This window comes from Terrapene carolina, unplaced genomic scaffold (genome assembly GCF_002925995.2).
Source record: "Terrapene carolina triunguis isolate 2854851 unplaced genomic scaffold, T_m_triunguis-2.0 Scaffold67, whole genome shotgun sequence".
Classification (NCBI taxonomy): domain Eukaryota; kingdom Metazoa; phylum Chordata; order Testudines; family Emydidae; genus Terrapene; species Terrapene triunguis.
In genome coordinates this window covers 39,370,543-39,384,223 of record NW_020664418.1, presented here as the reverse complement: position 1 = coordinate 39,384,223, position 13,681 = coordinate 39,370,543, and the positions used below count along the sequence as shown (strand labels likewise).

General features: G+C 46.4%; 1 protein-coding gene across 2 annotated transcripts in view; it reads left to right on the top strand.

The window, feature by feature from the left end:
* AGBL1 (ATP/GTP binding protein like 1) overlaps positions 1–13,681 on the top strand; it is a 391,687-nt gene that overhangs the window by 60,721 nt on the left and 317,285 nt on the right. For both annotated transcript variants that reach the window (XM_026648344.2, XM_026648345.2), the window contains one exon: positions 10,931–10,968. In XM_026648344.2, coding sequence (XP_026504129.1) covers positions 10,931–10,968 — 38 coding nt within the window. The remainder of the gene's footprint in view (positions 1–10,930; positions 10,969–13,681) is intronic.

Genomic DNA, 13,681 nt, shown 5'->3' with positions numbered 1-13,681 from the left:
GCCCGCCAGGGTGCTTACCCTGGCGAGCCGCGTGCCGAACGTTGCCGACCCCTGGTTTAGCATAAGTAGTTAACACACATTTCAAGGGATCATCCAAGGTAAAGTAATACCCCTCCTGTCATGGGTGGGGGGAGGCAGTTGGAGGGGGTTGTTCGTGGCTTATAGATGGGATTTATGGCTTAATAAAACAGTGTCTCTACTCAGTCCCTGACTTTTGGTGTCTAGAAAAGTTATGAATTTACGCTCCCAAACTCATCTTTTGAAAGCGCTGTTCAGGTTTCGTTTGCAGATGAGGACTGATAGGTCAGATATGGAGCGATCACTTTGTGAAAAGTGTTCACCCACAGGTGATGTGGTGTTTTTGTCTTTCATCATTTTCCTGTGTGAGTTCATTCGAGAGTGTAATCATTGTCTAGTTTCACCCATTTAGTTGTTATTGGGGCATTAATGCCTGGGAGCTTAAATTCATTACTTTGCTAGACACTAAAAATCATGGACTGAACAGAGACACTGGATTTATGGCTTCTTACAACAATCTGTAACCCATTAACTTCCCTTCCCCCGCTGCTTTCCCCCCCTCCCTCCCTTCCTTCCCCCCTATTACTGGAGTGGCGTTAATGGACCACTTCACTTTGAATGGTCCGTTGAAATATGTATTAACTAGTTATGCTAAACAATCTGTTCCACCTTGTATTTAGCTGTGACACTCTGAGTACGTTTCCCAGACCTGAAGAAGAGCTCTGTGTAAGCTCAAAAGCTTGTCTCTCTCACCAACAGCAGTTGGTCCAATAAAAGATGTTGCCTCACCCACCTTGTCTCTCTAATATCCTGTGACCTACATGCCTACAACAACATGGCATAAATAATGACATTTAGAAGCCCTATTACCTGGCTTGCTGGCACAGCTAGATATAGCTGGACATCTAGTTGCTATCATTTTGTCAACAATTAACTGCACCCCCAAAACTATGCATTTGCAATTACTTGTGGGCAAAACTTTGTGAGTGCAGTTTGGGTGGCTGGTTTTAAGTGCCAGGCTCTAGGTATCCTCAGAGATCACTTTGTCTTTTAAGGGTAAGTCTGAAAGGCTCCCATGTTGCAAAGTGCCAGGGAATCAATTTATCCTCCTCAGAAGGCTGAGTCCGTCTCTGTCAAGATCTGAACCTGTGGTTACAGGGATTTGGCATAGCTCTCTAAGGGCTTGTCTACATTACCCGCTGGATCGATGGGCAGTGATCAATCCAGCGGGGGTCGATTTATCGCATCTAGTTTAGACGTGATCAATCGACCACCGAGCGCTCTCCCGTCGACTCCGGTACTCCACCAGGGCGAGAGGCGCAGGCGGAGTTGACGGGAGAGCATCAGCCGTCGACTTACTGCAGTGAAGACACCGTGGTAAGTAGGTCTAAGTACGTCGACTTCAGCTACATTATTCATGTAGCTGAAGTTGAGTAACGTAGATCAACCCCGCCCCCCTCCACCACCAGTGTAGACCAGGCCACAGCCACGCTCTTCAGCTGAGTCAGTGACACAATATACCAGTTTTACTTGGTAAATGAATTGTCTGCTTTTCTTGTATTGCTTTGAGTGGGCTGAGTCCTCATAAAAGTGTGAGTCCGAGAACTGGCTAGAAGTAGGCATAATGCACTAGTGGGGCTGGATCTCTTCCCCCATATCACTTCGCTGATTCACCTCGGTCTTGATGTGCAACACAACCTTTTTGATGTGTCTGCCAGTCCGGGGCGGGGGGTCCTCTTGAGCATAGGCTGCCGGTCCTAGTAATCTGATGTGATGTGAATAAGTATCAACTAAGGACTTGGCTGAGAGACCACCAGACTCATTTCCAGTGGTGACTGAAATGGGATTGAAAGGCGGGTCTCCAGAGGGAAAGAGACAGATTGAACCCCCTTGATTGACACATTTTAATTACATATTGGATGATTTGAGCCCACATTATGCCAACATGCTGCACTGGCTTTGTTTGCATATGGTTCTATGATAATATGTTAACACACCAACCTAAGAAGAGCATTCCTATTCCCCGCCTTTATAGGTCTATCAGGGATAACATCAATGCCTCTCTCTCTCAGCCTCTCCATGCATGCTGTTTGGGTGGGGAAATTGGGTTCTCATACGGTCATACTGAAGCCGCTGTGGGTAATTAATCTGTTAAGAATTCTATTTGATTGTGATCCTTCCAGCCCTTTCATCTTGATGTGAGTGACAAGCTGTCACAGCCTGCCTCAGCCATACTGGTGACACCTGACCCCGGAGAGGGAGTTGATAAGAATGGAAAATATCTTTCTGGGATGTGATTTCAGCCTTCGGAGGTGGTGCTACCTCTGCGCTGCCCTGAAAAAGAGCCACTAGTGCTTTGTTTGAACAGGAATTAAAATGTATGTCCTTGGCAATGAGTAAAATCAGCCCCTTCTCTGATGAGAGATGTATCCTGGGGGCTAAGGGGCTGGATGGCTCAGAGACCACCTGATTCCCTCATGCTTTGTACCACACATACAGGTGTAGTCGGATTATGGGGATATGAAAGAGACAGAGAGAGATGCTTGAGCTGGGACTCTTTGCAGCAGCCCTTTGTAAAGCCCAGTGATTGTTTTTGGCAATGCCCCAGTGAGGGGTGGGTGAGAGGCAGGATTTGTATTGGGAGGAATGGGGGATGAGAGAGAATGAGCATCAGTTTAATCCCTGCTTTCTGGCTCTCATTCTTCTCTGGCATTGGTTTTACACGGGTGTAGTTCATAGGTTTATGGCCGTAAGGAACTGTTATGATCATCTAGTCCGACCTCCTGCATCGCACAGGACAGAGATCCTCTCTTAGTGACATCTGCATCACTCCCATAACTACTGCTTGAGCCAGGGAATATCTTTTAGAAAACACTTAGTGACTTTAATTCACCATGGTGTAAGTGAGAGAAGAATTGGGCTTGATGTCCGCTGAAGGCATTTAAAGAGCAGGGGCCCAGTATATTTTCGGCAGTAATGGGTGCTCTGTGCTGGTAGCAGTGACTTGGCCTCCATCTATCTTCTGTCTTCATCCTTTTCTCTCTGATTGTTAAAACCCATAAAGCTGCAGAGAAATATTATTCTTTAAATAGGCTTAATTTCTGTATCACTTATTTGTATGTGGGATCTCTTGCTCGTTAATTACATCCAGCAGAATGGCTAGCGTCACAGAAAAGATGTGATTTTTTTGGATGAAATATAGGGCTCCCTTAAAAAAAAATCCTGGTAGCTGGAACTGAAGCAAACATTAGCAAAGAACTTGCGGGTAGAGTGGGAAGAGAAATTAATGTTCAGGGCATCTTTGCTATCCTTCAGCATTCCACCAAACCCACATCTGTGCAGAACAGCTGGAGCGCCACCTGTTGATGTCGAGGGGGTTATTGCAAACTGTAAGCAGGCTGGAATTAAAGAGATCATGATGATGGGTGTTTATGTGTCAGTCTTGGACTAGCATTGGCATGAAAATGCCAACAGCAGCTGTGGCCTTGCTCAACCACATTTTCAGGATCCATAAATCACTGTATTTAAATCTTTAAACCAAATCTCTATGCAAGTGCCTGCACATTTATGCTCAGTATTGTTGGGCCACCAAGGAAATGATTATTCAAGGCATTTATCTCAGATGAGATCTACCTCTTGTACAAAGCACCTGTCGCCATGGTGTCTAAGTGACCCTTGTAGCTAAGCGCCATGTATCTAAATGACCCTTAGCTGTCAATTGTGAAACTGTATTTTTAGCAGGATGCTCTGCTGACTATATAAACCCCGGGAGTGAAGCATGAGTCCCTAGGGTTGAAGATAAAATACAGCCTGACAATATGTATAGCCTGAGTGTAGTTTATTCCCTTCGCTGCTCTGGGAAATGTGCTTCGAGTCAGAAAATTATTTGTGGCAGCACCCAAAGGGCCCGATCAGGACCCTCATTGTGCTAAGCACTGTATAGACACACATGACAAGGCCGGTCCCTACCCAAAGAGCTTGCAATCTACACAAAGACAAGATGCAACAAGTGAGTGTCATGAGCAATAGGAATAGAGGGGGAGAGAACAGGTGGGGGGGGGGGGCGCTATGATAAGATTATGCCGTATGCTAGCTATGTGCAGAACTTCATGGTTCTCAATCACCTTTATTTTCCTTCAATAAATCCTAGGAATCCCCGTTAGCGCTCTACTTAGCCATTGTCAGTGTGCAGTCTTCTCTAGGCATCATGGCAGAAGGGAGTCTGGAAGAGGCATTTGACCAACCAAAGAGTAGAGGCTTTATGCACTAGTTTGAGGTGGGTGTCCCATGTGTAAGCATGGAAAAAGCGCAAAGATGTCCCTGGGAGAGGTGGTCAAGTGGGTGATTAAAGCTGTAGGAGTTGGATTTGCAGAGATCTCTTGGGTAGTTCCCTGCCTATCCAATCTTTGGCCTCCCTGCTGTCTCAGGCCAGTTGTAAAGTGGTTCTGAGATGTGGATACCTACCCAGTAGAACTGGACTATGACCTTTCAACTCATTTCTTCCAAGCTATCAAATAGCCTTCACATAGTTTCACTTTTTATTTTCAAAGTGCTGTACAAACATCAGTTAATCCTTCTGTGTTTGGTTATGATGGGTTACTTGCTATGGAGTTAGATCAAAAGGGGATATTAAGGGAGCCAAACAGGAATGATAAAACAATGACACAGATAAGAGTCCTTGAGAAAACAACGGGGAAGCTGTTTATCCGGGAATACCCTACCTGGCTTCACTCAGGCTCAGAATGGTTTCTTATCAAGGCTTAAGCTAGGATCAAAAGGAGGATATCAAACATTAGAGGAACCCCGGGCCTAAAAAAGGGTGGAAGTTGAGAGACAGGTCAGACTGTCAGCAAAAGCAAAAGCTGACGGACTGGCAAGGAGACAGAGAGAGGCAGAAACAGCCGCAGAGGACTCTGCTTCTCGCAACCCAGAGATGGAGGTAACTGAAACGTACCAAAGCTTGCAAGGAAAATTTAAGGATTGGGTAGAGGGAAAGATGCATTAGACCTTTATTATGTTTTTTTTTTTACCCTTCACTCTGTGTGCTTCCCACACATGAATACATAACGCTTTGTTTTGAAGAAGCTGTTGTTGTGTCCTTTTAACCACCTCACTGGTCTAGGGTTGCCAGCCCTCCAGGACTGAAAGATGAATCTTTAAGTAAAGATTATGTCATGTGATGGTATCTCCAGGAATTCGTCCAACCAAAGTTGGCAACCCTACGCTGGTCACAGGTTGCCAGAGTGAAAGTCCTTAAAGATGCCAAACCGAGCTGGGCCTGTGGCATTAACACAGTTGGTGAACTAGAGCAGTGGTCTCCAAACTTTTTTGATCACGCACCCCATCAGTAAAAAAAATTTGGAGCACGCACCCCCTGCTCCCGGCCAAACTGCTAAGGAAAGAAAAAAAAAAAAAAAAGCGGCGCACCCCACTTGGAGACCACTGAACTAGAGAGCTGCGGCCCAGAAAGTCAGTTTAAGAGAGGGTGGACCATGTGGTTCCACCCAGAGTGAGGTGCAGGTAGTCAAGGTTGTGCTCAAGAGGCACTAAAAGGGGTTTGTTTCATTTTCCCCTGTACCTATGACACTGGTATGAAGCGCAGATGAATTATCTCTACTTTAAAGATAGAGGGACTGAGGCACAGAATTAATCAACAGCTTGCCCAAAGTCACACGGTCAGTTAGTGATGGATGCAGGCAATTCAAGCTCCCGGTACTTTGCTCCTTCCCCTAGACCAGGCTGCATCTTTGCAACAACTTCCAGCCAATGCCGACGTGGTGGCCTGGATCTACACGGGTGACCTAGAAATAAGACTTCTTTTCTTATTATTCATCTTCTGGGGTGTCCAGTTGTGCTGGATAATCCAATTTTTATTTGGCGTAGAGAACAGTGGAATTTTTCTTGGTTGTTGTTTATGGTTCCTACACCCTGAATTTGCAAGAAGCATTTGTCTATATGTTTTAGTTGTGCTCATGCCCTGTTATCAAACCTGCTGATTTGGAAGCACTTCAAAGCCCTTTATTCTTCAGAGTGGCTGTCTCTGAAGCCATTGAGGGGATTTCTTTTTTTATGTTTTCTGATTACAGTGCAGCATTTATTATGATGCCTTTTAAGATAGGGCAACTTTCTTTATACATTTTTTTACTGAAAGGTATAAATGAGCCCCCTTTGGGAGGGTTGTTTTTTAAATTCCAGTGTATGATCTTAGTGATTTATTACCGCAAAGAGCAGAGAATCAGTCAACAACATCTGGACAGGTCTGTGTAAGGCTTTTTTTTTTTTTTTTTTAAATCTGTTCTTTCCTGAGACAAATGTAAAGTTTTGCACTGGGCACGCTATCAAGTTCTCTGGTGAAGCATATGCTCACGGCTTCATCTTTCTTGAGCTTTGCAGCCTTTCCCTCCTGTTTCTGTCTTTTTTGTTCTCTCGCTCATGCACCGTTTATTTTTCATTATCCCTTCATTTCCCTTGTCCCAGGTTTTTCATCTCATTATTTCTTCTGATGCCAGAAAAGGGGCTGTTGGGTTACCATATGGTGTTACTAGGTGACCGTGCGGTACCAACACTGGTTGTCTTGCTTGCTAAAGTTCTCTCAGTGCGTCAGTCAGCTTGCCCTCTCCCTCACTGAATGTCCTTCCCTCCCTCCCCTATACAACTTTAGGTTGTGTTTCTTTCTTTCCCCTTAGAATGTTTTGGGTGTTTGAATTTGTTCAGAGCCCCAGATATTGATTATATTCTGGGGAGGCTTCACCAGCCATCAGCTCAAAGACACTCTGTCTCTTTTACTGGTTTACAGCCTCATGGGAAATACTGCACTTGATCCTCCACTAGCATAAATCAATGTAGCTCCATTGACTTCAATTTATCTGAGACGAATAACACCAGCTGAGGATCTGGCCCAATATCTTTATTTTCCAAATGTCTTTTCTTCACTTTGCTTGTGTTGTACCTAAATTTAAAATGTGTGATCCTATATGGAATAGCTTTAAAGTACACGCTATACGACACACAACAGACTATATATTTCATTTTCTAAAATCCTTTTGATAGATTGTGGTATTTTCAGAATGGAAATTGGGACGTTTCATTCTACTCACGTATAATTACAGTCACACACCTCCAGGTACCAGCTGAATTTGGGCCTGCTTAGGGTGCCAGCCTGGAACTCAGGAGACCCAGGTTCAAATCCCTGCTCTGCCACAGACTTCCTCTGTGACTTTGGGTAAGTCACTTAGTTTCTTTACACCAGTGGTTCTCAAACTAGGGCTGCCGCTTGTTCAGGGAAAGCCCCTGGCAGGCCGGGTCGGTTTGTTTACCTGCTGCATCCACAGGTTTGGCCGATCGCAGCTCCCACTGGCCGCGGTTTGCCGCTCCAGGCCAATGGGAGCTGCAGGAAGTGGCGTGGGCCGAGGGACGTACTGGCCGCCACTTCCCATAGCCCCCATTGGCCTAGAGCGGTGAACCACGGCCAGTGGGAGCCGCGATTGGCCAAACCTGCAGACGCGGCAGGTAAACAAACCGGCCCAGCCTGCCAGGGGCTTTCCCTGAACAAGCGGCAGCCCTAGTTTGAGAACCACTGCTCTACACCTCAGTTGCCTATGTATAAAACAGGGAAAGTAGAACTGCCCTGCCCCGTAAGGGTATTGGGAGGATAAATGCATAAAATATTGTGAGGAACCGGATGCTACTGTGATGGCAGCCATACAAGCATCTTAGCTAAAAGGAGCGTGGAGGGTCATGTGGGGCAGTCACGTGCCCCCCTTTAGCTGGTCCCCCTCTGACATGGCAGTGGCATAGGTCTGTGGAGGTTCCTTTTGAATGTTTGAGATTTTAGATAAGCCCCCAAAAGTGCGTAAGTGCATCCAATGCCTATTGGAACTACCCCAACCTCTTGGATCCGCCGGATGGAGCCAGAAACACAGTGGGCACAGCCTTTCTCATGATATTTGGGGCTTTGGTGTCTGGTTCAGGAATCACCCAGGAAATGCAGAGGCCAGTGCACAATACATGTATACACGTAATGTCAAACCCCATTAATGACTCATATTTGGATCTGAGTTCTGGATGATTGTTTGAGCTGGGTTGAGATTTGCTTGGAAGTTGTTTTCCTAGTCCCTAATTGAAAATCTGGGGGAAAGGCTAGGTAGTCGGTGTGTGCAGTATAGCCCATTCCAGCAGGCAGCAGTCTAACACACTGAATGGTTGCATGTCTCACTGAACACCTTCCATCAGCTGACCGGCTGTTGTCTAATTCCTGCAGAAATAAAATAAATAAAAAATAAATTAATGGAGATATCCTATCTCCTAGAACTGGAAGGGACCTTGGTCATCAAGTCCAGCCCCCTGCCTTCACTAGCAAGACCAAGTACTGATTTTGCCCCAGATCCCTAAAGTGGGCCCCCTTAAAGTTTGAACTCACAACCCTGGGTTTAGTAGGCCAATGCTCAAACCACTGAACTATCCCTCTCACTCTAATGATGATGACTTTCTTGCTTTTTAGTTGATGAGACCTTAGTTGCTGAAATGCTGCCACATTGGCTTTTTTTGCCCTGTTTGCTGTTTGTGTGTCTGACAGATTAATTCTGAGAGAGGTAGGTTTGTGAGGGAGGTTGGCCTGGAACAGGTGCTGGCAGAAGTCAGCTCTGGAAGCTTTCATCTTCTCAGCTGTTGAGTGGACACACAATAAGTAGTAGTTTGGTGAAAATAAAATATTTATTTCCTGCTGCAGGATGATAACTGGCTCAGTGCAGAAGTTAATATGATTTATTTGGGGATTTGTTTATAAAGAGATTATATTGTAATGAATCTGTGGGCATGAAGGGCCTTATAGATGTAGTTCTCCGACGTGCAGTCGGCATTCAGAGCTTCGCAGCAACAGTGGGGCTGGAACTCTAGTCCTCCTGCTCCAAAAGCACAGGCTGATATAGGAGAATCTCTTCTGCTGCTAGCTGTACGGGGCCTATGCCACACAGCGAAGTTGCTCTGACTCCATCCATTTGAGAGCAGAAGTGCATATACCCACCAGCCATGTCATTGCACTATGAAATGAGTGACACACTGAAGCATTTGATTGTCCTTAGCGTGGCTTTCAGAGTGGGCACAAATTGATCCAGCTCCTGTTTAAATCCAGACCCAATGACCTGCTTTGATTTGGCAGCCTTCTGGGTCAGTGAATTGTTCAACCTCCTCACATAGCTCACCTGGGCACTAAAGTGCATCTGGTTTTGAACCCTTATGAGACTCCCTAGCTATTCGCTTTCTCCCTTCTCCTAAAGCACTGTCAGCCCAGCAAGAGCTGGTGGAATGCACTAGATGGTATTTCCCTGTGAAGAGGAGCCAGTGCATGTTGGTAAGGTTATGTTTTAGCGAAGGCAAGCCAAAGTCATTGCTAGGAAGAAGAGACAGCAATCAGGACAGGGGAGGGTAAGGAGTGGGTGGGATTTGGGTTTCCCAGTGGAGAGTAAACTCTGATAGAAGTTTAGTCCATTGTGGCATCTCTGCATCGTGAATCTAGCACGTGATTGCTCTCCTGTCAGTGACACTCTTAGGTGAAATGACCCGTTCTTTCTTTTGAATTATCGAGCTGTCAAAGGCTAGCAGCTGGGAGCTTCGGCAGTGACGGAAGGTCAGAGACAGGGCAGTGATGTGGGGACATGAGAGGTCGGATGGATGTTTTCATGCACTCCCCATGTGGGTTTGGGACAGTTGCAGGGAGCTTGGTTTGACTACATCGGCACATTTAGCCCTTTGTGCAGTGCACTGTATGTATATGTATTTCATCATTTTCTTAAGGAGAGGGAAACAGTTAAAGGGGAAAATCAGGAGTGTCTGACTCCATCTCTCCTTTCCACCTGTATTTATTTAGCTGAGCAAGAACACACATCTGAGCATGCAGTTTCATTGCTGGCGCCTAGTGAGGCATAAAGGTCAGTGTCAAGAGCCCTCAGCCACTGTCAGAGTGTAAAAGGCCCTTTGTCAAAGTTCTTGGTTTTACAAGTATATTTTGTTACAATTTTGTATCTGTTGCCTATAGAATCCTGAGCAGAGTGGGATTGCTCTCTCTCTGAAATACAGCTGTCTCTGGGTAACATGCAGCAGCTGTTCTGCTACAGCAAAGTTACACAATTTCTAGCAGGGAAAGAATAAAGAGGAAGTGTTGTCTAGTGGATAGGGCACTCATCTGGGGTGTGGGATGCCTGAGTTTTAGTCCCAGCTCTGCCACAGATTGAGCTGTGTGACCTTGTGCAAGTCACTTCATATCCACCTACCTTGTCTATCTAGATTGTAAACACTTTGGGGCAGGGGTTGTCTCTTAATATGTTTTTTTCAGTGCCTACCATGGGGCCCTGATCTCAGCTGTGGCTACTGTAATACTAGTGATTGATGACGATAAAGGGAGAGGCTGTTTTTCTTTTTAAATTGACGCTAGAGAGGGGAATGTTTAGTTTGGCAAAATGAAATGGCTTGAGTTGGAATTTGGCCAGAACCCTGGAGCTGACACGTCTTATGATGTACATGTGTCGTCTGACCCAGGTGGCAGAAATATATCCCTGTGTCTGGTCTGGATTTGTTCTGAGTCTGTGTTGCAGACGGAGGGCTCAAGGGAAACAGTTCAGAGACTGAAGACTTGTCTCATTTCTTTTGATATGTGGGTGTTTGTTTATTTTTAATGGTCAGTACAGATCAACATAATGTTGAGGCTAGAGGGCTAACGCTGGTCTTGTTGGATAACTGAATCAAACACAGAGGGCCTGATCCTCAGCTGCTGTTACTAAGTTTAGCTCCATCAATGTGAGTGATGTCCTGCCAATTTATACCAACTGGGGATCTGACCCAGAGACTGGGAAGACCAAGGTTAAAAAAAATTATTGAAGAAATTGACATTATTTCTCCATTGTTTTTCTCCCCCCAGGGCTGCCATTGAGGTTCTAGCAGCTTTGCTGAAATCAAGTAAGCGCCTTCTCTTTATATTCTTACTGACATACCTGTCTGTGCTGTGCACCTGGATAGACGTCCCATTAGGAATGGATACATTCTTCTCCAACTCAGTGTGCCCCCCTCCCCACCTCTGAAATGCAATAGACCAGGGATTGGCAACCTTTGGCACATGGCCCATCAGGGAAAGCCACTGGTGGACTGGGATGGTTTGTTTATCTGCAGCATCCACATGTTCGGCCGATTGCAGCTCTCACTGGCCACGGTTCGCTGTCCGCGGTCAATGGGGGCTGCGGGAAACAGCAGCCAGCACATCCCTTGGCCCGCGCCACTTCCTGCAGCCCCCATTGGCCGGGAACGGCGAACCGCGGCCAGTGGAAGCTATGATCGGCCGAACCTGCAGACGCTGCAGGTAAACAAACCATCCTGGCCCGCCAGCGGCTTTCCCTGACGGGCCGCCTGCCAAAGATTGCCGATCTCTGCAATAGACCAAAGCAATCTGTGTTGAGAAATGGGAGGGGATAATATGTAGTATTTATTGTATGTCTTGCCATGTTTCTCCCTGTGTCTCTATGATGATGCAGGTGGGAAATCATAACCTAGACATAAGGGTGCAAGCTCCTTAAGTGAAATGACCAGGGTGGCCACTTGTTCTGATTTTTTGGGAAGGGCTTAGAAGAATTCTGCAGACTGTCATAATGACACCACTTTTACTTTATTCTTCCCCTGCTAGCATCTCAGGTCTCCACTTGTGCTTGAAACCTTGCAGATCTTAAAGCTAGCTCCGGTACTTAGAGATTGCCTTGGTGTAGCCAAGCTCTGGCAGGGAGTAGCTAACACTGGCAGTGTCTGGTCCTTGGGGGTTAGGGCTCTTTTAGCTTGGGTCCCCTTGTATGTACTCCTGGCCTGAATGTTCCTGAAGTGAACGCGTTACCCTTTTCTGCCTTTATCTCATCCAAAAACACTTAGCTTTTTATTACCAGGATTTAATAAAGCTTTGATTAAGAAAGAGTGCTCTAGTATTGCAGACAATCTCCTCTCCAATAAATCACAATGGCGTATTGTCCTCTCTCTCTTCCCCCTCCTCCCCGCCCCCTTTACTCTTTCTCTTCTCTGTCCTTTTCATGAGCATTAGGAATAAATGCATTTGTGAAAAATTGTAGGCCTGGAAGCAGTACTTAAATGAGCATGCTGCAATGGGATCATGTCTGAGTCGCACCAGCTCAAGTGATGAATTCTCAAATAATGCTCCGGTATTAACCTTGCTGACTAGATTTAAAGGTCACGTTATTGCAACAAGGAAACACCTTCTGGTTCAGATACTAAATCTTAATAAGGGGGTGATGGGGCCACTCCAGAGCTGCCTTCAACTTAAAAGCAAAATTAGCATTTAGAGAAGGAGGAATTCACAGAGAGGAGGGGAGCTGCAGGGAGAGTGGAAAGCTCAGTTGGCAGCGCAAGCCTTTCTACGGCACTCCTGCTTTATGGTCAGCACCTGGGGCTGTGAAGGGAGATTCTGCTGTCTCCGTGGTGGTGATGGGGCCAGGCTTCCTGTTCCAGGACAATGGCCCACCCTATTCGCGACTGCACAGCGTTGATGTGGTAACTACAGCAACCACTTAGTGGAAAAGTGACATTAGGAAAGTAAGGGGTGGAGTTGTAGATGTTTTTAAAACATGTGATATAACTGGAACCAAAGAGGCTGAGCTAGCATCATGTGATCAGCTAGCTCTGCCCAAACCACCAGCAGCGGCTCTGTGGTTCATCAGTGGTCCACAGTTAGAGAGTCACTGGTCTAGAACATGATTTGGGTTTCTTCTCACTCTTAGTGTCTTTGGAGGCTACTAGAAGAAAGTAAATGTCTACAAGCATTAGGCATGGTTGTGTGTGAGAATTGCTTGTGAAGACACAGGCTGAAATCAAACGTGGTGGACCTCACAGAGGTGAAAGCTGTGGGCTTTGAGCTGAATGGGAGATGGAAACCCTGGTGCGAGCTGCAACAATTAAATCGGGGTGTGTATCCGCACATCGGTTATTCTGAGCCTCATCGGGGCCTTGAAAAGTGACCTGCTTGTGCTGCTGCAGTGGGACTTGATCTTGCTAGGAATGAGGATGAGATCACCCAGAAAACAGAGAGGTCAAGAATGCATCCATTCTTGGTGGTCCACCTTCAGGGTTGCACTCAGTGTCTCCAGCTGGGATGTTGCTCTGCCTCTGGCTACACAGATCATCTTTGCAAGGATCTCTTAGGCCAGGAGCCCCCCTTCTGCTTTTGGCAAGAAGTCAGAAGGAGAAAGAATCCCCTATAGTTTTAATAGGACCAGGCAGATGGCAGTGCCTCTCCCTAATGTTTTCATGGTGATAATCTCCCTGCCCCTCAAGATTCCTCTAGTCTTCACTGATACTTTGGCCAGCTGCTGAGGAAAGGGCTACCGTTAAGCTTTGATCTGTGGCCAAAATCTAGCCTCTCTCTGTCCAAACAGACACTGATGGGAACTGCTCACCTGCAACTGCTTAATACTGGGGAGCTGTTGGGGAAGTAGGTGAGGGAACAAGATCTATCTGGGAGCCACAGAAGGCAGCAGAGTATGAGGAAATTACCAGTCTGTCTGGAGCTGGGAAACTATCTTGACCAGGGGCAGCTCCAGGCACCAGCGCAGCAAGCGCGTCCCTGGGGCGGTAAGCCGTGGAGGGAGCGGCCTGCCGGTCGCTGTGAGGGCGGCAGGCA